General features: G+C 35.5%; 2 protein-coding genes across 5 annotated transcripts in view; both read left to right on the forward strand.

Moving 5' to 3' along the window:
* Positions 1-22,474, forward strand: part of LOC109599424 (ETS-like protein pointed) — a 120,722-nt gene extending 98,248 nt beyond the window's left edge. For all 4 annotated transcript variants that reach the window (XM_020015418.2, XM_049962138.1, XM_020015426.2 and 1 more), the window contains 6 exons: positions 119-301; positions 18,251-18,385; positions 18,448-18,711; positions 20,270-20,554; positions 20,836-21,112; positions 21,223-22,474. In XM_020015418.2, coding sequence (XP_019870977.1) covers positions 119-301; positions 18,251-18,385; positions 18,448-18,711; positions 20,270-20,554; positions 20,836-21,112; positions 21,223-21,286 — 1,208 coding nt within the window. In that variant the 3' untranslated portion in view covers positions 21,287-22,474. The remainder of the gene's footprint in view (positions 1-118; positions 302-18,250; positions 18,386-18,447; positions 18,712-20,269; positions 20,555-20,835; positions 21,113-21,222) is intronic.
* Positions 22,475-22,567: 93 nt separating this feature from the next.
* Positions 22,568-23,896, forward strand: LOC109599027 (uncharacterized). Its single transcript, XM_020014965.2, has 2 exons — positions 22,568-22,822; positions 22,881-23,896. The coding sequence occupies exons 1-2, from the start codon at positions 22,663-22,665 to the stop codon at positions 23,741-23,743; spliced, it is 1,023 nt and encodes a 340-aa protein (XP_019870524.1). The 5' UTR covers positions 22,568-22,662; the 3' UTR covers positions 23,744-23,896.
* Positions 23,897-23,996: the final 100 nt, after the last annotated feature.

A 23,996-nucleotide genomic window follows, 5' to 3' on the forward strand; every position in this document is an offset into this window, starting at 1 on the left:
TATCGTAAATATTGTCAATTACCACGTTATGCAGTTCTTTTTCACCTTGAGAAAATTATTGGCTTTATCAAATGCACGTTATCGTTATGTGAAAATTGACACAACATATTTGTTGCAGATGTTGAAAAAGAAAGGGCATTAAGTCAAAACATAGTTCCTAATGCCATGTACGATTCTATGTGCGTGCCGGAGATGAGCTACATTGACTACAGTCAATTGCCCGAAGATCGCAAACCAGTGGTCACCCCCGTTCCCCCAACGAACACCCCTGTGCCTAACAACAACAACTTTCTTCACGAGGGTAAGTAAACAAACATTTTATCAACTACCAATCCCTGTGTCGTACAATAGGAACAATAATATACTTAGCCCTTTTGTTTATGTTGCTCCACACTTGATGGACTGGTACAATGCGTCATTTCGTAACAAATTCGCATTTACCATACATTAACAATTACAAAATAACTAGCATTGAAAAATATAGGGCATCATTCATGTATGAAAAGCAAGTAATGTATTCAAAAACAAACAAAACACATTAAATCAAATAAACCAAGAGTTAACTATATTAACCTAGATTAGGTAATAAGAAGGAAAAAAAACACTTTCAAAAATCAAGAGCATGACGGTTATTTTTAATTATGAAATTCTGCTAATAACACAATTGTCGATAGACATCTTTTTGTTTATTATTTAAAAAAACAGTGAGTTAACGCACTATGGCAAAATTTTAATAACGATTTTTACGTCTGGTTAAGTTTATAATTGCGAAAGAATTATTTTTTTTTTGTGACTCAAAATCACGAAGGCGTGCATGTGGTTTGAATCATCCGCAGACCTAAGACGAAAATGGAAATGGAGGAAATCGACTGCGAGTCTTGTTCCTTTGTTCTCTATCAAATCGAAGAAGTTCCTTATTAATTTTAGTCAAACAAGATGCGTATCTTCGAGTTTCAGACCCCCAATTAGTAAAAAGTAGCAGGTGAACAGGCAAAACATGTACATCTTCAGCATGTACCCTTACCAGTCATTGTTTACAAACTCTTGCGCAACAGCAGTATGCAAAGCGTTAAAACGGATACTTAATCTATTTCATACAAACAAAAAAAACACATAAAAGAATAAGGATGAGTCCCGATAGTGAAAGTGAGATAAGCCGTGTTGCACACCGTTTTAAAACCGTATTGCACAGTGGACATGGTTGGTTACCAACAATGCCAATGCTGCTCTCTATTCTTCGTCTTCGCGAAAAAAGAGGAGAGGTTCACTTCGGTGGCCGGCCGATTTTGATTAGGACGTGGGTGGACAAAATTGAAGTTAGTACCGCGCGAAATCAAGACGGGACCGGGTGAAGAATTAGTGGGTTCACTCTGAATGTGCAGGAAGTGTTGTGTATATGATTTGGAGATTTGGAAGCATGGCGATTGTCTTCAGAGGTGAATAAACAAATACATTTTATAATGCACTATTAAGCACTAAATTAAAACCGTGTACTGGTTGAACGGTTTATAGCCGTACTACCACCACATGTTCTTTTTTTCCTTCGTGCGAGTCTATTTAAATGCTCAATTAATAAATTTCATTTCCTCTAACGGCACAAAACAAAGGATGTCGCACGTTAGCCTCCTGACAATTAATAGCCATTTCCAATAATTAGAATTCTAAATCATGCGTATCACTGCGGTCTCAGGAAGGAAATACTCCACATACGCCGAGATGGTCAATTCCTCTTGTAAAAGCATCTCTAGCGCATCCTGTTTGTCTAATAGCTTCCACAAAAAAGCGACTCACTTCAAACGTCGCTGATTCCTTCGTCAGATGTTTTCAGTTTTTTAAAACCTATGTGCCGTGAAAAACAAATAAACAACGAGCGATTTATGGGGCACTCTTGAAGGGGGGAGCGAATTTAATTATGTAAATAATTAAACTTATTTCCAACTATTCGGATGCATGATCTGTGTCGTTATTTTTGAGTGCGACATTTTACAAAAGTTCTATTAATTTAACTAACTTATGAACACGTGTTCCGTGAACCACATATCCCAAATTACCTGTTCTATTTAGGTAAGATCAACACACCCCTCAAAGGCCACACAATATCTACGACTCTATCAAATGTATATCTCATTGTAATAATTGCTTTGAATAATAAATTTAAAAGCACTCTTGGATACTCCACTCCATGGCTCAATCCGTTTACCACACACAACATTCACCCATTCACCATTATGATGGTTTTTATTCACCGATTAGGGAGGTGCTCCCTATTTTTACGCGACGCCCTATTTACAGAACTAGATAAACTCGTCATGCACTGCCCTTTTTTCACTGCACCCCATCAAGTATTTTATTTTTTGTTGCGCACAGCAATGGCGGTCGAAATTGGTATTTTTAGAGGTCTAGAATTATGGAAAGTGCAGTATTTGGTCATGTCGATGCAGACACTTGATACTTTGATTGTTGGTACTGCCATTTGATAAGAACTGTACAGCATTCTCTGAAGTGCCGTCACGACGGAATAATAGAGGCAAACATACTTCCTCTTGGCTTGTCTATAAATCGGTCGCGTAGCCATAGAAAACTTAAAAATGAAGTACCTACGATTGTCTATGCTCACGTGCTGGGGTAACGCGAGACCTCTACCTTGTCGCCGGTTCCGCCCTGCACGATCTTTGGCTCCCTTTACCCCCTTGAATGGAGAGGAAGTGCTCGTATGACAGGGGTATCTGGCAAGGAACACGTGCGCGTCTATATCACGGCCCACTTGAATCTATGAGGTGTACGGCAAACACCGTAACGAATGCGAGCACATTGAATACCATTGGGCACGGTTAAAAATGAACGCCAATCGTCCACGTCTCTACTCCTCTTTTTTAAGGGAACGCTGAAGTTTCCAGTTTTTAGTTATCTGTCCTCTAGTTTTAATTGGACCCTTCATGTAATTCACCATTTGCCGGTTAAATGCCATTAACAATCCATAACGGTTTTCGTCCATAATCCAGTTTATCTTGTTCGTAAAAAACCTTAACGAAAAGCGCGCTATTGTGTCATTGGCAAAGATGTTCTTGCGGTACGCCCATTTCCGGAGCATGCCTCACCTTTTGTACACACTCTTCAAACATGCATACATACACTCCTGTTAGCACAAGCCAAACAAACATACTTTACACGCCTATTAACGGCTAGGAAGACGGAGCAAATGATGAAAAACGATATTTTTGTGCAAATTGCACAATTGTCGAGAGCAAAATTAAAAAAAAGATCTGGTTTCAGGAATGATGATTCATATGTTTAACAACAGATAGTGGATAAATATTACAAACGTTACATATAAAATTCTTTATTTTGCCTTTAAAGTCTTTATTGTTTTCGGATGAATGGCGAAGCATCGCCGAACAACTAATCAACAGAACAAGTCATCTTTGAAAAATGTTATCTGGTACTGCCAGTTTGTCAGTGAATCCGATAACTGCACCAACAATGTGTCTGTTCAGAAGGATAATCTGTTATCTTGATCTGACACCCGTGTAAACATTTGTGGGTCTCATTTAAACAAATTGATAATGAGCGCTTCTCACTGGTTTCTGTGTGTGTGTGACCCACTCGTAATTCAATTATCTCATCTAGCACTGAAATAATGGACTAATTGAAACAAATGCCTCCGAAATTACACCACATAGCGACAGATCTTACCCTCTCATGTCTGGCTTGGGCTTAATTACAGCAATCTCCGAAATCTCTAAATGTCACTTTAATAAAGGCGACCAGACTGAAGCCGGGTAGGAATCTTGTACCTCGTGCGTTTTTACATTTATTTATTATCTCAACACATGAGTGCCCTTGAGATTTCTTCTGCGGCAGAAGGGTTGGTTAATTTTATATGTGCAAGGGTGCAGCCTGTATTAAAAGCTCTCATTGTATTAAACATCTTAACGGTATAAGGGCCACGTGTGTACTAAAATAGATAACTTGGAGTTTAATTAATCTTTTTTTAAAGGTGGGCCCACATTCTATTATTAACTAGATAAAATTTAAAAAGACGTTCCGATCGATCCGGTGAAACGTTCGATCGATGTGAAGCCGAAATTGTTGGGTTGCCTCGTCTAATCAGTGATTCGCAATGTACGTTCCCGATAATTACCAGACATCCTCTAGATCGAACGGAATAATTTAAAAAGCTGAGGCGGAAGTGACTTTTTGCAGTTCGAGCGGATTGTTACGGGAACGGTAGTACCTTTGCACCATTCATTGACTATGTGTGTGTACGTGTAAGTCTGAACATCCTGTACTATGTCATTTATTTGTACTCGGACGCCTCCTTTAAAGGAGATCGCCACCGATCTTCTTGCACCGCTTTTTTTTTCCTCTTGCTCCTCTAAGCGAGCACTTATATGCGCCGAGGAGGAAATTGATTTCCTGATAAACAGGATTAACCGCACCCAATTATACAGCTTTTTGGCTTAATGGTTTAATTATGATAAATGCATGTTGAGTAGAAATCGGTGGATGAACGGTGGTTTTGCTGAAACGACCGGAATCGGTGATTTTGTATTGTGCCTTAAAATCCTGTCGGCGGTGGCGCAGCCTGTTTAGTTTTATTTACATAAACGTTACAAACAATTTGTACGGCTTAATTAAAATCAGGTTAAAGTGTTAAAGGCTGATATGCGAGGGGTATCAAATATTTATGCGGTCATACCCGACGCTTGTGTGGGGAAATGGTTAATCTAAAAAGCACACAGTCCGAGTTCGATTGTCATTTCCCATGGAATTTTTGTTGCGAGAAAAATGGTGACACGTTTGATCCGTGTTGAACGAATAATGTGAACCGTGTGTAATTTTCTAGAACGTAACCGTTTCGGAAACGAACGATGATGACAATCGCGGAACACATTTTAGTGTTTCATATTTAAATTTCGGCAGTGGATACAGATAACAGATGAAACGCATTAATAAAATCGCAGTCATTGTTTGGCTGACAAAGCGCCGTTCCCGGCTACAAATTAAAATTTATGGATATTTACTCGTCTAGAACAAAAACCCATGTGCAATTGAAAAAGAACTCGTTCCGTGTGTGTCCATAGAGCTGATTTCCTGTTCGACAGGAAACTAGCGACGATAAAATCAGAGGCATACTTGATCAAAATACCACTAAATAATTAATTGACCAAATAGAGGAAAAAAAAACTAGGGGCGAGAGATTTGTAATTACTTCGAGGCCTTCGCTTTACACAACAATAATTGCCGCCTTCTGTCTTTATAGGAGCGGATATTTCTCGAAATAGTTTCATGAAATGTTTCTTCCTGTGGCTTAGTTTCTAATGCGGTGGTCGATGGATCGGAAAAATGCGTGTGTATATCCGTCGACTTTATCAATGACTATTGGGCAATGCCCGCATGCGAACATTAGAGGATACAAAACTGATTCCATCAAATAGAATTACTTATAAATCACACAAATCACGGCATTATCTGTGTGTAATTAAACGTGTATGCCCATTTTGACACAAAATGAATAATTAAATAAATGAAAAAGTCATCAGGAGCCAGTAAATTCATTAATCACAGTTCTATTGTTTCGTGATAGATAAAAATTGTTTGCGACGATGGTGAAAAAATATTTGTAACGTGCTTCATTAATAATAGATTAATTTTAATAATAAATTGTCCTGTAGTTAATTGTCCCAGAAAACAGCGTTTCAAAACGATTTTTTTTCTAAACGGTTGTAATTACACGCCAATCGCACGCTATTTTTGAGTAAAATACTTTGTGTTACATTCTGGTCGCATTAGCGGACTTAAGTATTCATGTCATCCCCTGCTGATTAGCACTCGACAATAACTCCCCGAAAACTTGACACACTGTTTATGTTCGAATCTACAGCTTTGGAATAATAAACGACGATCATAAAGCACAGAGACACCCTTCTTGTGAAAACAAAAATAAAATGCATAAGTCAAGTGGTTGTTATCTGTCCATTTTATTGCGGGTGATGATTTTTTCCGAGATAATGCCGGTTAGGTCGAAACAAACGGTAGTTCTGTTTTGCATATGTACCGAGGGATGTTGATGTTATCGCCAACGGAGGTAGGAGGCTGAACCGGCTAACTGTTCATTTCAACAAAGACCTAAACTATCCTGGGATCACTGAAAACAATAATAATCACAGTTCGCTGCAAAATTTTGTTTAAAAACACTAAATATTGTTTACATCACTTGAAAAATATTTTGTGCCGTTGATAATTTGCCGCACAGTATCTTAATAAACATATAACCACTATCAAGCCATGCCGAGATAGGGACTTAATCAAGGAATTTTATTTTAAATTAATTATTTACAAGCTTTTGTTTATCAATTTTGGCTTTCTGCTTCCTGTCCGATACTGGAGGTTTGTGCTGTCCCCTTTTTTTCTCGCAATCAGTTATCTAAAATATACGTAGTTCTCTATTAACAAATATTTTTATTGAGGGGGAATAACTTTCTTCATTTTTAATACGAAATAAATCTAGGAAACTCCTGTTCTTTTAATTTATCAAAGAAATATCAAAATTACTCATATACATAAAAATAAAATAATTCATTTTTTTATCCTTTTATTTATGCCAATAAATTATATGTTATTAAATTGTATTACATAACTGGAAGAAACGCTTTTTTATTTTTTATATTGGTCCCCTAATTAAGAGAATTAATTAGTATTTTAAAATTCTATGATGCAATCCAATATCCTTAGATTATTATTGAATTAAAGACATAAAATAAAAACTTGGTTTATAGACAAGTTCCTATCTTTATTGTTTTTTATATTGAGGCTAAATAAAACCGACACATTTTATTTTAATTTTCGAAATTTATCAAACCCTGTTTAAAAATTAATATCATAAAATTTTGTTAGTCCAAAAATTCTTAGACTATTATTGAATTAAAAATACAAAAGAAAAATTTGGTTTATGAACAATTTTTTATCTTTATTATTTTTTATATTGGAGTTAAATAAGACCGACACTTTTTATTTCAATTTTCAAACTGTATCGAATCCTGTTTAAAAGGATTATTTCATGTTATAAAAATATGTGAGCTAATCTAAAAATTCATAGACTCTTATTGAATTAAAACCCAAAATAAAAACTTGGTTTATGGACAATTTTCTATCTTTATTATTTTTTATATATTGATGCCATTATAAATAAGACCGACACATTTTATTTCAATTTACAAACTGTTTCAAACTCTGTTTAAAAGAAATAATTAATATTAAATAATAATAATAATAACTTGATTTATGGATGATGTTCTATCTTTATTATTTTTTATATTGGGGATAAATAACACCGACACATTTTATTTCATGTTTCAAATAACTTAAAAAAATTAATTAATATTTATTAATTCTGTGAGCTAACCAAACATTTCTTATACTATTATTGAATTAAAAACAAAATAAAATCTTGGTTTATATGATATGATTTTTTTTATTTTTTATACTTTATATTGACGGTAAATAAGACCGGCACATTTTATTCTAAATTATATCAAACCATGTTTATGGAAATTTATTAATATTTTAAAATAAGGTAACCCAAAATTCTTAAATTATTATTGAATTAAATTTGAACAATTTTCTCTGTTCATCTAAACATGGAAACTAAATTAAGTTAAAACAATTTTAAAGCTAAGATTTTACAGATAAACTGATATTAATAACGGAACATGTGGTTGAAAATGTGAAGATAAGATTTTGTAGATAATTAGTGTTAAAAAAAAACGGAAAATGTGGTTGAAGTGTTAACCGCAGACCAACACAGTTAACTTAAAATTAACAAATTAAATTAAAATTTGTCCATAACAATTAACGTGATTTTCGTCATTGTAAATACAATTTTTGACGATAATATTGTTTTTAAAAACCAAACCATAATTTTTATGTCCGATGGTTTTTATAAATTTTTGGGTCAGTTCCTTCAAAAATTAACAATTATCAAGAAACAACACCGCAACACATGTTCCTGGTGCACCGTAAATAAAAAATAACCAAACGAAAAGGATAAAAAAAAACGGACCGAAAACAGTGTCATTTGGCTTCCGATGCGGTTCAGTCGATCGGCAATAAAACGCCGTGGCGTACACGTCGACATTCGTGGGGCATTAAGGTAGGCAAATCACGTGTGTTGGGTATCAGGTTGCTGTGCTTCCGGCCAACGGAAGTGGGCACAATAGACGAGGACCATTCATGGGGTACCGTGGAGCACTCAAAGAGCCCATTCAGGCACCATCCACGTACATTGCCTGCCGCTCCGATTGCGTTTTTATTAGTGGCGCAATCTGCAGGTAAATCCGATCTTGTCGTTACGTCCGATTCGTGCGAATCGAACGAAACAACATATGCGGTGGTTCACGCAAACTGTTTTTCGGACCACCAATTTGGCGATTCAAATGTACGCGGAATCGTACCCGAAGAAGGAATTAACTTCGGGTGCCCGCCACGTTAAGGAATGTTTACTTAGAGCGCTCCTTCCCACGCGTCTGAATGAAAAGGGTTGCATTGAAGCGAGGGCAGCCTGTAGACGGAATTAAAAATAAAACAAGCCATTACCATTTGGTGCATTTAAGTGCCCACAGTATTTGACAAGGTCATGTCTTTTCCGTTTTTGTTTTTACTAGGGCTCTATTCGGTACCAGTTTTCGGTTTTTTGTTTTCACAATTACTCCGACCGACGGACGATCCTTTCTGGAAATTCACACGAGAAAAAATTAATAATACGCTTATGACACCGGGTAGGTTTGGTTGTGGTGGTGGTGTTTTTTGTTGCTCCGTATGGCTTAAGTCACAGTTCGGAGGCTTCAATTGGCAGTACCTTCAGTACCTTAGTTCCACGAGCCAATTATTTATCTGCGTTGGATGATTTGACGGAATATTGTTGTTATTGAATAAATGGCAGACATAAATAAATAAATAAAACAATGCATTTCGATGCAAGTTGGTTCGAGACGACGGCGAAGAGAGCGCCCGTCAAAAAAGCTCATCAAAGCATGACGCGCGACTGTGGTGGGGGGTAGGGGGATTCGAAAAAGTCGCGTCCGTCCTTGTCTTTAGCACGACGCTCCGCGTTCCGAGTGCGCTGGAGGGAGGCACCGTGAGGCACCCAGCGCGACTTCAGTCCACAAGTTCTAGTCGACTCGTTCGGTGCTCATATACGTTGTGCGATAGTTCGAGAGGGCCGGAACCGGGCGCGTACTTATCCGACACCAATACAGAACGAAAACAAACACACACACACACACACGACAACACAAGAACGGAGTGACAGGCGGCGGTCGTAAACACGGAGGCGGTCAAGAGCACCATGGTGCTTCAGGTGTTGGACATTGTGTCGCCCACCGTCGAGCCCTTCTACGGGGATTGTCCGGTGCCGAGTTACACGAATTTGGATGTTAACACCACGGCACAACCGACTTGCACCGTGTTACCACAAGGTAATTATGCCACTTCATTTATTAAAAAGGCCCAATTGGTTTCGTCGTTGTGTTGTCGCGTTGAAAAACGTCCAGCTAAGTCTCGCTAAAGGGATAAATGACCTAGCAACATGAATGGACAAAATGTTATGCAAATCAATGTTGATTACATCGACCGTAAATGCTTTACAAGAAATCGTGCATACTCCAATAAAATTAATACGAGATTTATCTTAATTTTGCGTGTCAATGCTGGAACAAAGTTCCTCAGTTGATGTCTCAATGTTTTCACCGGCACCAGTGTTACTAATTCATTCTTTAGTCCGTTGGTGGAGGTGTCACCGTTTATTAATTATCCAATAGATCAATGATTCAAGTACTGGGTTTGTTTTATATTATTTTGGACACTGAAAAGTCTATTGTTGTTATTGGTGTCAAACACAATAGACTAAATTCAATGACAGTTTTATCTAACAAACGAATAGTTTTGGTGCCATTTATCCGCTTCGAATTCCTCAAATAGCAAGAAAGACATAATGTGTATTATTATGGTTAAGAACCAGTTTGAATTGAATAATTTGTATGGCCATAATGAGTTTGTGGTCCAGAATTTATTTGCCCACCGATACATTTTAGCCAACATTGATTGTTTTACGACTTCGGTACCCAGTCCAGTCGGCAGCCAATATTTTAACAGCACCAGTAGTTGGTTAATGTCACGGTGGAGCGTGAAAAAAATCAAACGTTCAATGTCACAAGTTGCATGAAAGTGTCGTCCCACCGAAATCACGGCTCATAATTAATAGACAATATCATTTATGCCATGGTCGAAGCACTTATGTTTTCATTAAACAAAAAAGTGATGTGCTTTGCTTTCAGGTTCTCCCAACTATAACAAAAACGTTACGTAACGCTGCTTTCTAACGTAACAGACGCAAAACGAATTAAATGTGAATTATACTTTGCAAAATTTCGGTCTCTCTAATTATCGGTGTTTGTCGCAACCGTTTTGTTTGTTGTATCCCGATTTGCCACACCACACACATGTAACCGACTTCACGCTACGCCGCTGTTGAATTTTCTCGAGAAGTTTTGGCAAAACGACGCGTACAATCAAACAATTACTCATCCGCATTGTCAATAAGTGTTCGGATCAACCGGAAATTGGGTACCTAACTAAAACCGTAAGACACCTCCGATGTCGAGTCATCTGTTTCGCATGTTCCGACCATAGGTAACTCGATTCGTCTTGTACTTGCCGGCCACATGTGTGGGAGTTCGGGAACTCGTAAATCTACTCGATCGAGCTGCGTTTCGATATAAACGAAACAGGCAGCATCTGCCGCAAGAGTCAGTTGGTTCGCAGCTGACGAAAGGACCTTTAGCGAAGTCGCCCGGTCGCCTTATGTCTCGATACACCTGTTGTGATCTGGCGCGTGCCCCAACAAATGAAAATCACCCCGTAGCCGGCGGCCCGGCCTGCAACGCGCTTTTTTTCCTCTTGGTGCCACCATCCTCCGGACACCTTGTCTTCTTGATTAATTAGCTGTGGACAAGAAGTCATGGCTCTTTCGTTTCACGTGTCCGGCCCAGGAGTTGTAACAACGGTTTGATTTAATTGGTTATTGTCGAGGTGGAACGCCAAATTTTGACCCGGAAAACTTGCTTGTAAACATCTTATTACCATAAATTGCTGATGTGTTATTTATAAATTGGTTTAATTATCTTAACTAGGTATTGTCTGGTGTCTGGGAAAATGTTTTTAATGGATAACATAAAATTTTATACAAGTTAACGTTTTATTAATCTGACAAGTCTCTTATTAAAATAGTTTTAGTGTAAAATCCAGAAAATTTCTCGCATTACTGTTTCAACTAATACAAAAAATAATATAAATGTTAACATTTTATTAATCCAATGAATTTATTATTAAGATCATAATCTATGGCAACAGCTAACAGTAATGCAAATATCTTCAACCAACACAAAAAGTTAACATTTATTAATCCAACATATTTCTGATTAAAATAATTTTAGTTTAAAAACTTGAAGTTTACTGATGGCATCATCAACAGCTAACAGTAATGCATGTTTCACCAATACAAAAAGTCAAACAATAAATATAATATTTTAATGAATAACATAAAAAATAACATTTATTAATCCAACTTATTTCTTATTAACATAGTTTTAGTTTTAAAAAACCATAACTTTTCTGCTGACATCATCAACAGCTAACATTAATGCAAGTATCTTCATCAATACAGAAAGTTAAAGAATACAAATAATATTTTAATGAATAACATACAAATTAACATTTATTAATCCAACATATTTCTTATTAAGATAGTTTTAGTTTAAAAGACCATAACTTTTCTGACGGCATCATCAACATCTTACAGTAATACAAGTATCTTCAACAAATACAAATAATATTTTAATGAATAACATGAAAGTTAACATTTATTAATCCAACATGTCTCTTATTAAAATATTAAAAACCATAATTTTTCTGGTAGCATCATCACAGCTGACAGTAATGAGAGTATGTTCAACCAATACAAATAATATTTTACATTAAAATATATTTCATATTAAAAAAGTTGTAGTATAAAATCTCTCTCTTGGTTCTTACAAATTATAGTTTGAATCCATCCAATCAATTATTGTGTCAGTAAACTATAATGTATTAAACATAAAAGTGAAGGAGAAACTAAACCATACAACTTGTCATATTTGATGAAACGAGTTACTTCATCATTAACATACAAAATCAACCAGTCATACGAAAACAATTAAAAGAAGATGAATAATATAACCAATTTCTATGATAATTTAATAAAAATAAAGCTGATTATAAGGTCGAAAATGAATATTCATAAATTAATTAATCGAATCATTTATCATTAAGCAAGAGAACTAGTTCTAAAATCGTTCACGAACTAAATTATATTAAAACTAAATTAATAATTATTAGTTAAGACCTATGTAATGTATGTATGTAGATAATGATATGCAATTTGAAAATCGCTTATCTGTGTATCTATTTCATACTATGGACATTGTATTTATTATATTTATGGCATAGGAACACTCACACGACACGTCGCTTTAACATATTCAACAGGCCAAAGAAAGAAATCGAATTCCGTGCGGCGACGATTCGAAAATTTCATTAAACAGTCGCACGGAACGGCGAAAGGGTAAAACAAAAAAAAATTTTTTGAAGCGACAGTGAATTGGATCAAGACCGTTGTTCTTGTATCGGTTAAGAATGAAACGCTGTTATTGTGGTGGCTCGGCTAGTAACCGAGTTCACTGCAAGTTTTCAGTTAAAAAATACAAACTGGTGTGTTGTAAGACAGGTGCTTCGATCCACGGAGCAGCCACCTGCTGAATTAACTCGTAGTGTCCGAACAAACCTGCCTTTTATCCGAGCAACTTCAACGGATACGTACTTACTTACGCACTGGTTCGTTCGTTCGTTCGGCTCTCGGGACGTAAAACTAGGACTAAAAAACGGCGAAACAAAAGGACACCGTGTTATGCTCTCTTGCCAATTTATTTATTGTTGTGTTGCCGTTCGCGTATTTCTCATTTTATTTATTATTATTTTTTTTTTCTCTCTCGTACTTCGTTGCGCCGTTGTTGTTCGATTGGGGCGCTTTAAAATGTCGATTAATTAAACGATAGAGCCTTGAGTTGTGAAAAACTGGTTCTAACTGGGGCAACAACAAAAAATAACCGAATGCCGCGTTATTAAATTTAATATAGTATATCAGCTTCGGCTCTTGACAATTCACGCGAACGACGAACGTTTTTACGTAAATCGTTTCGGTCACTTTTTGAGGCTGTCGTCTTATTTACGTGCCGATGGTACCATAAGTAAATATTGGTCGGATGTTCGGGAGTCTGTGACTGTACCGTTAGGCATCGTAGTTTTCGGTCTGCGTATTGAATGTCGAATGGTTCGATAAAACTATGAAATATAATCCATTATTTATTTATTAGTGGCTCAAGGGGAAACTGAAATTATGCTGAAATAATTCTAATATTAAATTTCTACAAATCACTTCCATCACTACTAAATATAAATATATAGGACCATAAAAATTTAAATAATATCGAAAGAAAATGTGGATAATTAATTCTTATAATATATTATTTCAATAATAAAATATTGTCTGTTCACAAATAAATATTAAACTATAACCTAATAAAAAATATGTAAAGGTAATTCCAGTAATATTGAATATTTACAAATTATTGAACTATGTATATTTTGTATTAATTTATTTTAAAGAGAGAGATTAAAATATATATAAAAATGGTTCAAATAATATTAAAATTCCACAAATTAACAAACCATTCATATTTTTAAACTAAATTAGTTTAAACTAAATATTTTTTGTTAATAAATAAATATTAAACTAAACCATAAAAACACTATGATAATAAAAAATATGTAGAGATAGTTCCAATAATATTGAATATATACAAATCGTGGAATCATACATATTTTTGAATTAATTTATTTTAAATTATTTAATTATTTAATAATCTGCTAAAAAATAAATATTAATCTAACCACAGAAAAAATTATAGAGATTTAAAAAAAAAATATGTAGAAATAGTTCAAATAATATTGAATTTACACAATTGGCTAAATCATTTATTTTTTATACTAATTTAGTTTAAACTAAATATTGTTTACTAATAAATAAATATTAAACTAAACTATAAAAATATTATGATAATATAAAATATGTAGAAGTAGTTTGAACAATATAGAATATCTACAAATCATTGAACCATACATATTTTTGTACTAATTTATTTTATTTAATAATCTGCTAAAAGTAAAATATTAATCTAACCACAAAAAAATTATAAAGATTATAAATATATGTAGAAATAGTTCAGATAATATTAAATTTTTACAATTTACCCAACCATTCATTTTTTTATACTAATTTAGTTTAAACTAAATATTAAACTAAACTATAAAAATATTATGATAATTAGAAATATGTAGAAGTAGTCCCAATAATTTTAAATATCTACAAATCATTGAACCACATATTTTTGTTCTAATTTATTTTAATTATTTAATAATTTGTTAAAAATAAAATATTAAAATTTCCCAAATTACCAAACCATACATATTTTTATAATAATTTAATAAATTAAAAAACATTATGATAATAAAATATGTAGAGGTAGTTCCAATAATATTAAATCATTGAACCAGACATAGTTTTGTGCTAATTTAAATTATTAAATAGCTAAAAATAAAATATTAATCTACCCACAAAAAAAAAAAATAGAAATTAAAAAAATATGTAGGAACAGTTCTAATAATATTTGATTTCCACAAATTACCAAATCATGCATATTTTTATACAAATTTAGTCTAAATTAAATATTATTTGTTAATAAAAAATATGTAAAGATAGTTCCAATATAAATATCTACAAATCATTGAGTGATACATATTTTTGTGCTAATTTATTTTAAATTATTTAATTATTTAATAGTCTGCTAAAATTAAAATATTAATCTATACACAAAAAAATTATAGGAATTAAAAAAATATGTAGGAATAGTTCTAATAATATTTAATTTTCACAAATTACCAAACCATGCATATTTTTATAATAGTTTATTCTAAATTAAATATTATTTGTTAATAAATAATTATTGAAATAAACAAAAAAATACTATGATAATAAAAAACATGTATAGGTAGTTCCAATAATATTCAGTGTCTATAAATCATTGAACCACACATATTTTTGTGCTAATTTATTTTAAATTATTTAATTATTTAACCGGCATCTAAAATACTGAATATTAAACGAAACCTTAAAGATATATGTTAATTAAAAATATGCAGAAATAATTATAATTAAAAAAAAATACAAATTTTGTTCAAATTAATAAAAATCTATAAATGACATAATTTCAAAGCATTTGTTTGAACAGTAATGTAACATTTTGCTGTACTTTTAATTTTATTTTTTAGTCTGTCTGTTAGTTACTTCTTAGACAAACTAAAACAAATCAAATCCAAGTCTTATCACTGGCCGTAAGCACCGGGGCAGTTCGGTTCCCATGGCTAGCTTATTAGCACATATAGATAATGCGCTAGGTATACAGATAGATGTCCATTATTTTTTTTGGATTAGCACAAGCGTACACCTGAGCCATACATAACATTTCAATGGCCGGGCTCATTATACATGCCGATGCGCAATGAGGCTTGTTTTATGTGGCTGGTAGCGAATTCCTTGCGTATCTTGCGAGGAAATAATTGGCAGCAGTTATGAGTTCAATTCGATTATGAAATATCGACGGGTTCTTGTGTATTAAAGCGCGAATTCCCCGGTATAATTAGACACATGCCTCATCCGGCCTGATCCGCTCCCGGCTACCAACTTCGCAATTTGCCTCCGCTTCTTTATCCATTGTCAACGATGAAATGTTACACGTTGCCTATGACAAATTTAATGATGCGCATTATCGGCGTCGGTTTTATTAACGCACCCGACCTGTTGTTGCTGGTTTGGATTTTATTAGACGCCCGGGCTCGATCGTATCGCTTGATAATTTACTGCGAAAACGTCCCCCAAGATAAAAAAATGCACCTTGCGTTTATATGACACGGGACGACGAAGAGACGACGGAGACCGTTTATAAAGGTGTCGATCCGAAAGATAAATGTCTCGAATGCCACTAAATAACGCAATTCCTAATCCTGTGGGTTTTCTGGTCCGATATAATCTTTATTTACTCGTGGAAAAGACTTAGAAAACGACACTTCTGAGAACCTGTGAGAGTTGCGTATATCCAGTGGCATGTTTGACAATTTCAAGTAGTACAAGATGTTAATCAATTTGCTATCGGGGTTATTAGAATTGAGCACGCACATCGGTACACGATTTAAATTCATAAAACCTGATAATTTACAAAATAAGATACCCAATAATTGTAATGTAACGTGGACTTTTTGCCCGTACGACGGGTATTAATAACAACCAGTTATGGGAAGTGTACTCAGGTCGGTTTAATAATTTTTGAAATATAATTATCCCATTCAGTTTAATACAATTCCTGACGCAAATGCCATGTTTAATGGCTAATAGCCGGCTAAGCGTTCAATTAAATCCCCTCTAATTATTTATTAAAAGACGTTTACTTGCTAGAACCGGCGAGATTATCAGCTTCGTTTCTGTGGTAAATGAAAATTAGTTTGAGTTTTTATCGGCCGCCTCGATGGAGATTAATTGGCCACGGGGAAATCTGATCCATTTTACTGAGTTCTATTAATGTTACAATAACTGTATCACAGAAAATTCGATTTTTCCCGTGATTGTGGGACTTCACATTTAAACAACCATCATTTAAAATTACAATGGAGTTGTATGAGCTACCGCAAAGCAAAATTATTATTGTGTTATGTCATCGGCAGTGTGTGTATTCATTACAACGTAATTTTATAGGCGTACAGTCAAACGTGTTGCAGTTTCGAGATTATAAATAATTAATTTAATATACCTTAATGGCATTAAACCCGGTTACATAACCAAATTCGGTGCGAGCAGATGAAAGAAAAAAATTATTAATCGACTCCAACGTACGGTACAGGTCTACGTGCGGTTGAATGTTGAAAAACTGAACTCTATAATTAATATTCAGCGAACATAATTTTTTACGCCGGACATCCGTCTTTATACTATCGAACGATTTTAAGCAGAGCCATCGTGTCTTAACACTTTATAACGCCCCGTGCATGCGGGAATTTACAAATATTACCATCCGGGGCCATTTCAATATCTGGCCTGGCCTGGCCAGTTGTTTATATTAAAGCTAGATGTATTTTGCCGTGGCGCATCGCAAAAATCCATATCCGTTCGCCTTTCAAAATATATTGGCGGTAATGGAAAAATAAACTCGACAAACGTCGAACAAAATGAAAATATCCTCTCAGTTTCCAATCGTTTTTCGCAGGAACCCCAAGTGGGAAATCACGTTCCGTTCCGTCTTGCTCTTCGGTGATCTTGTAGTTATGTATTACAGAGGTAATGTTTTTGTTTGCTCTTGTTGTTGTGTCTGATACGCCTTCCTTATCTGTAACTTCTTCCACGGTACTGCTTACAAACTGCCACTAAAACTTGTGTACGTCTTTGAACATAATATGAAACTTATACTTATGACAATCAAAGACCAGAAGAAACTCGATCTAAATCCAGAGCCATCGAGAAATCGAACGAATCGCAATAAAGAGACGAAGGTGCCGTCGACGCAGAACAAAAGATCAATTGTCAGAAGTATCACGCAGCCGGAGATAGTGATCCGGTCCGGCTCGAGGACCAACGGCGGTCCGTGGGAGTGGCCCCAGCCTCCCAATTAGTTGGCGGGATAAGGAGGGCGGATCATTGTCAGCCAATGCGGATGCGTCGCTCTCCCGTCGGTCACTCTCCGTAGATGTTCGATTGTTCGGGCATGCACGTACCTCTCGGTCTACGATGCCTAGATTTATTGTTCGATTGTCTACGGTGATCTCGTTCGGCCAAAGCCAATTCGCCAAGTGGAGCCATTTTCCGTTTAGCCTCTTGATGCCGATTGGGCTCCGGTTTTTTTTAAATAATTGACGCTTTTACTGTGTGAGAACTCGGAAATTTTGGGTCTTGGTCCGGTTCTCTCTTCAGTCAAGTGATGGGCAACATAACAATAATTCCGTATTACAACCAAAACTAGCGATGACCAACCAATAAAGCTGGCTTTCGTTTCAGGAGGTTATGGCCAGTTGAGGAGTCCAGCCTGTCCGAGTACAGACGAAATTAGAGACGAAAGCTCACCACCCCCACCGTCATCTGCATACATCAACCTCCACCACAGAAGCCCCGCATATCACCATCTGAAAGATGGTACGTACTCCGCCAAACCCTCGCAAGAACCCACAGCTAAACAACATTAATTCCCGTTTCAGGTTACAAAGGTTCGTGTCCACCAGGCAGCGAATCGTCGGGTGGCAACTTCACCGGCCTGGATAGCGGCAATATCCTACCGAACGAAGACCACCAGCCCCACATGTTCCAGACGCCGTACCACTCGCCGGAAGAGCACGAGTACCAAGCGCTGGAAGCCAACCACCAGCAACCCTATCTCGAGAGCTCCCCCGAGCTGTACGCGGCGAACAGCTTCATCGAATCCAAGTACCATCCGCAGAACTTCGTCAAGAGTTACGTGAGAAGTAAGTTTGTGGTGATTAATGTTTATGCACTTGGTGTTATAGCGGCGCATAATTTCCCCCAATAATCCCACACGGAATCGGTACTGAACAGTGTCGGCTTGCGGCGTGGCAAAAGGACACAAAAGACCTCGGAACGGCCATTCATTTCCAGCTATTTGCATGTGTTCCCACACGTTCTTTATTATTTTTCTTTGTAGACGCCACCGTGCTCGCATACATCTTGATATTTATCAACGGCTTACATATTTCCATTTTACTACATCGCTTCTTTCTTGGGCCGTCGTTATGGCTTGGTAATTTTTTACAGCTGTAGGCCAGTGTTACTTAGCGTTGGGGGCTGTCACGGCTGGTGAATGCGCAACGGAGGTGAACTTTTTTCGAAATAACACTAAATCATCGTGTACGGTTGAATATATATATATATATATACACATACATGTGTGTGTGTGTGTGTGAAACGTTACGGCAATAAAATAATTTTATTTATAACAAAGGGTTAGACGAAAAAACTTAAGATCATTAGCGTGATCACTCAGTGGGAACCGGCAAGGAAATATCAAAAGAAGATGACTCAATACCCACCTCACACATATCAAGGAAAGTTCAAAATACTTTAATAACAAACCATTTAAATGGTAATTCGTTTTTCGTATAAATAAAACCAAATATGAATATTATCACTAATTAAAACGTTTAAATATCAATATAATTTACTTACAAAAAAATCATTTACATATCATAATTTGTTGAAGTAAATGCTTTATTAGCAAAGCACAATTTTAAAAGTTAAATTAAAAGGCATAAGGTATTTGATTAAGGTTTCCTCCAGCAAAGTTTGTCAATGAAATATCATATATGAATTAAAACAACTTAAAATTTTGAAGAAAAAGAAATGTTAATAGCTGTAGAATGATAAAACCAATACCATAAAAAAATCAATATAATCCATTATCATTTATTTATTAAAATGATAAACTTTAAGAATCCGCAAAAACAAAATTAATATTTAATTTAAAAACTGGCAAGCAATTTACATTTTTCTGAGGTCGAACGTAATAATACTCTTGGAAACAACAGAATTGAGCTGGGTCTTAATGAATCAGAATGTTAATGAACTTGGACTTTTGAAAAAATGCTTAATTAAAATTCAATGTCGCGTCTTGCGTTTATTAATAAATTCTAACGTCTGTGCAGCCTATTTGGGAACAATAGTCCATCATTTGTAAGCAATATCGGTAGGTAACATGCAATTCTTGGTATTGTTATATCGGTAAAACATGGAAATATGTCCGCAACTGTTTAAACATCAATGTAGTTCTCGGAACAATTTTGAGCAAATATGACTTGGTGTTTCATTAGGAGAAATGGTTCCATCTTTAAATTGTTGGTAGTCAATGAATGAAGTCGTACCTTATAAAGGCCACGAGATTAAAATGTTATTAATTAAAATATATACAGTTATAGAAAAAGATACCGGTTCCTTCCTATGACGCAGCTGTGTCCTCAACTTGAGTGGTACTTTGTTCAATTTATATTAACAAAACGCGTCTTTTTCCAGGTACAGGAAGGTACAACGACAGCGAGACATACGGATACGGTTCGCCGTACGACGGCGCCTTCCAGACGGTGCCGAGCGCCACCAACAACGGCCAGGACCAGTGGGGCCAGAACCATGACCTGTCCTCGTTGGCGCACGCGCACGGTCACACTCATCCCGCTTTCCTGCCGACGGGAATGGGACGCGATCCCCTGACTCTGGGTCAGGACACCAAACCCATGATCACCAACGGGATGATCCAGGGCTATCCTAACAATGCGGGCGCCGGAGGACCTTGTTTCACAGGTGAATATCTCAACAAATGTCAAATACGCGTGCCGGATTGAGCCGCAATAAATATTGTGACGATAGTTTGTGTAAAAATAAGAATAATGAACTCGCCATTGTTCTATTGACCTTCGGGAAGACACATTTCTATACAAAACCTCGCAATGTCAAGAACCATTCATACATAATTTCGTTGCATTGTTTAGCATGTGCTACAAATCGAATTGTGCGTACGTTTGACTTTGATAGACCGGTAAATCAGTTCCAGTGCCATGTTTCAAGTTTCTTATTTTGTTTAGGTTCGGGTCCGATTCAACTGTGGCAGTTCCTGCTCGAGCTACTAACGGACAAGACCTGTCAAGGTTTCATTTCCTGGACCGGTGACGGGTGGGAGTTCAAACTTACAGATCCTGATGAGGTTGCGCGGCGCTGGGGCATCCGCAAGAACAAGCCCAAGATGAACTACGAGAAGCTGTCGCGCGGTCTCCGATACTATTATGATAAAAATATAATACATAAGACTGCTGGCAAACGATATGTATATAGATTTGTTTGTGATTTGCAAACATTACTTGGGTGAGTACCAGTCTCTCATTAGCCTTCTAGTAAATTAAAAAATTGCTTTAAAAAACCTATAAAATTGTATTGTAAGTTATTTTTTTAACGATAATTTTCCTTTGTTAAAGATACAGTCCAGAAGAACTACACGCAATGGTGGATCTCAAACCAGAGAAAAAAGAAGACGACTGAACAAATGTTCAAAACAAGAACTTTATGAATCTGCTGTTTTGAAATGGTGCCTAAGATATTCCAAAAAACAAAAACAAAACAAAATCAAACGTAAATAACATACAATTTTAAAATTAACAAATTGCGTATTTTTATAGACTGTAAATTCATTTGTTATGTATCAAAGTTTAAATGCTGTTTTTTGTTAAATTTGTTCAAAATTTGTCAAATAATATTTAAATGATCGACACATTTGCTGTGTGTTAAACTATTAGCAATACATGATGATTCGCAGATGAATCGCAACATATTTTCTATTTTTAAATAATTTTCATTAGTTAGGTGCCATTGTTAAAATAGTTATTTTTATACAAACTTTCAACACTCTGAATGGTTAGTCTGTGAAAAAGTTTACTATAACATTTGTATTGTTCCATGATAATTTAACACACAGTGCAATCTGGAAAGGGACGTTCATTGTAAATTTACAAAGGACCGGAGTTGTGTAAAGATTAAGTAATATAAAATGATCTGTAACAATGTTCGACTTTCCAAGTTTAATGCACAGAAATATTTTTAATAAATCAAACATACAACGTGTGTGATTTCTCAGATAATAATTAAGCAACCGTTAAAAGGCTCTCTTTCACTAGAAATTTTTCTTGAGGGTTTTTGCGTTTGTTATTTCAACCTAATTTGTAAATATCCATAAATAATTATTGTGATAAGTATAATTAAAAAATCGAAATGGTTGATCGAAATGAACACACACAAATTTAGTGTTCAACTAACACATTTATGCGGATGTTTTAGTTGAACACTAACAAATATATTCTTGTTTATTTTGACCAATCTATGTATTAAATCTCATTTTTATACACCGTCTATTCTAGTTTTAAAACTTGTTATTTAAATCAAAATTGTGTTTTTCCCAGACGGTTGTTAAAAATGTAACGATGCAAATGTTTTTCAATCAGTTTTTGCAATAACTGAATTTTTAAATGGATAACTTTTTTACTATTAATGTGGTCTCAATCGTCAAGTATGTTTCTACATATTTAAGTTATTATTAAAATAAAAAGTATACATAATGACGGCAAATGATCTCGTTTAAGGGGTCATCTTTGCCCATGATGTATTTTAATGTGTTAAATATACGTATAATGTATTAAATAAATAATGTTTCAATAAAATATGGTTTTACCATTACATATGTTGTTTTATTTACATCAGTTACAAACATTTATACAATGACATAAATTGTGTTGCTCAACTTTTTCTTGAAGTTACGGCAACACATTGATTATAATTTGTTTGCCGTCAAATATCAAAAATTTGAAAACGCGTAAAGAGATGGAAGTTATTTAAGACATTTTGAACAACAAAATTGTAGTACTATGAAGCGACTTGTGGATATATTTTGGAGGATCCTGCGTCCAATAACGTCCAGTATACGATCGAACCCGTTCTACATCGAAAGTTTCATTGCTTTTATGTCATGTGCTCTAAATCTTTTGTTGTATGCGGAAATTCGACAACAAAGGGCTCACATAGGAGGTAAGAGATTTGCGCATCAATATAAATTCCCCCCGTAATTTTTGTCTTGAAAATTTAGAAAATATCCATATGTCAACAAACCGACTCCTGTCAGAAAGACAGAACATTGAGCAGTCAGTCGTCGAGGGTAATTCGCAGGAAGTGGACGAAGCCGTGCCGGTCGTGCAGGAGCACGTGCTGCCGATTGAGCAGGAGCACGTGCACTTGGTGCCTCAAGAACATATACCGTCGACACAAGGCGATTACGTAACCGTGCCACAGGCCACCTACACCCAGGTAGTGGTGCAGGAGGAGGTGCAGACACTGCGGCAGGATAGCGGCCAGCCTCGACGTCAGATGCAGACACTGCGACGTGACCAAATCAGGACGATACGGAACGACTTCGTCAAAAATCTGAGACAGGACTACGATAGGCGCTTGGTAATGATGCATCAAACATCGAGATGCCCCTCAAATTCTTCTTCTGGACAATCATTTTTGCATGCTGCGGAGATAACTGTATTAGACACAACGGTAGAGTCCAACCTAGTGCTGCCTCCTAGAAAACAACAGATGCAGCAACTGCTCAACATGTCCGTGAACAAATACTTGAGTTCAGAATTGGCAAAAAGGAAGAGAGAAAGAGAAATGGCGCCTACGGATGAGGATTATTGGAATGAACTGAAGGAGTACGTCAAGCAGGATTTGAAGAAGCGGGATATTGATAGAGCCAAAGAGCCTAATAATGAAACTGATACTGTTAAAATAAACAAACCTGTCAAACCCATTGTAACTGAACAGGAAGCCCCCAAAGTAAGTTCGTCAGAGGACAAAGAAGAGGAACTCGTTAGTATTCAGCAAATAGATCCTGCGGTAGACGAGTACAAGAGATTGACCAATATTACTCTGAACGAGTCACGTAACTCATTGTACTCGTTGTAGTTCTTTCCAAACGTTCAAAATTGTTAAAATAATATATATACTAAATTCCAAAAAATTGATGCCGAACAAGAGATTATTAATTTTATAAAAAGGTGTATCCACGTGTATACAAAGTCGCTGTTTCATAGTACTAATAAAATAATATAAAATGCACTTTTAATTTTTATTTTCTACAATTAATTTTCTAGAATATCTAAAAAAGTAAAATAATTGAGTTTAAATATATTTGTATTCATTAGTATTCCCATCCCTT

This window comes from Aethina tumida, chromosome 1 (assembly GCF_024364675.1).
Source record: "Aethina tumida isolate Nest 87 chromosome 1, icAetTumi1.1, whole genome shotgun sequence".
Taxonomy (NCBI): Eukaryota; Metazoa; Arthropoda; class Insecta; order Coleoptera; family Nitidulidae; genus Aethina; species Aethina tumida.

Bases quoted from the DNA above. Each gene is read 5' to 3' on its own strand.
- LOC109599027 (XM_020014965.2), top strand. From the start codon at position 22,663: ATGAAGCGACTTGTGGATATATTTTGGAGGATCCTGCGTCCAATAACG. The intron at 22,823-22,880 runs GTAAGAGATTTG...TTGAAAATTTAG, and splicing joins ACAAAGGGCTCACATAGGAG to AAAATATCCATATGTCAACA.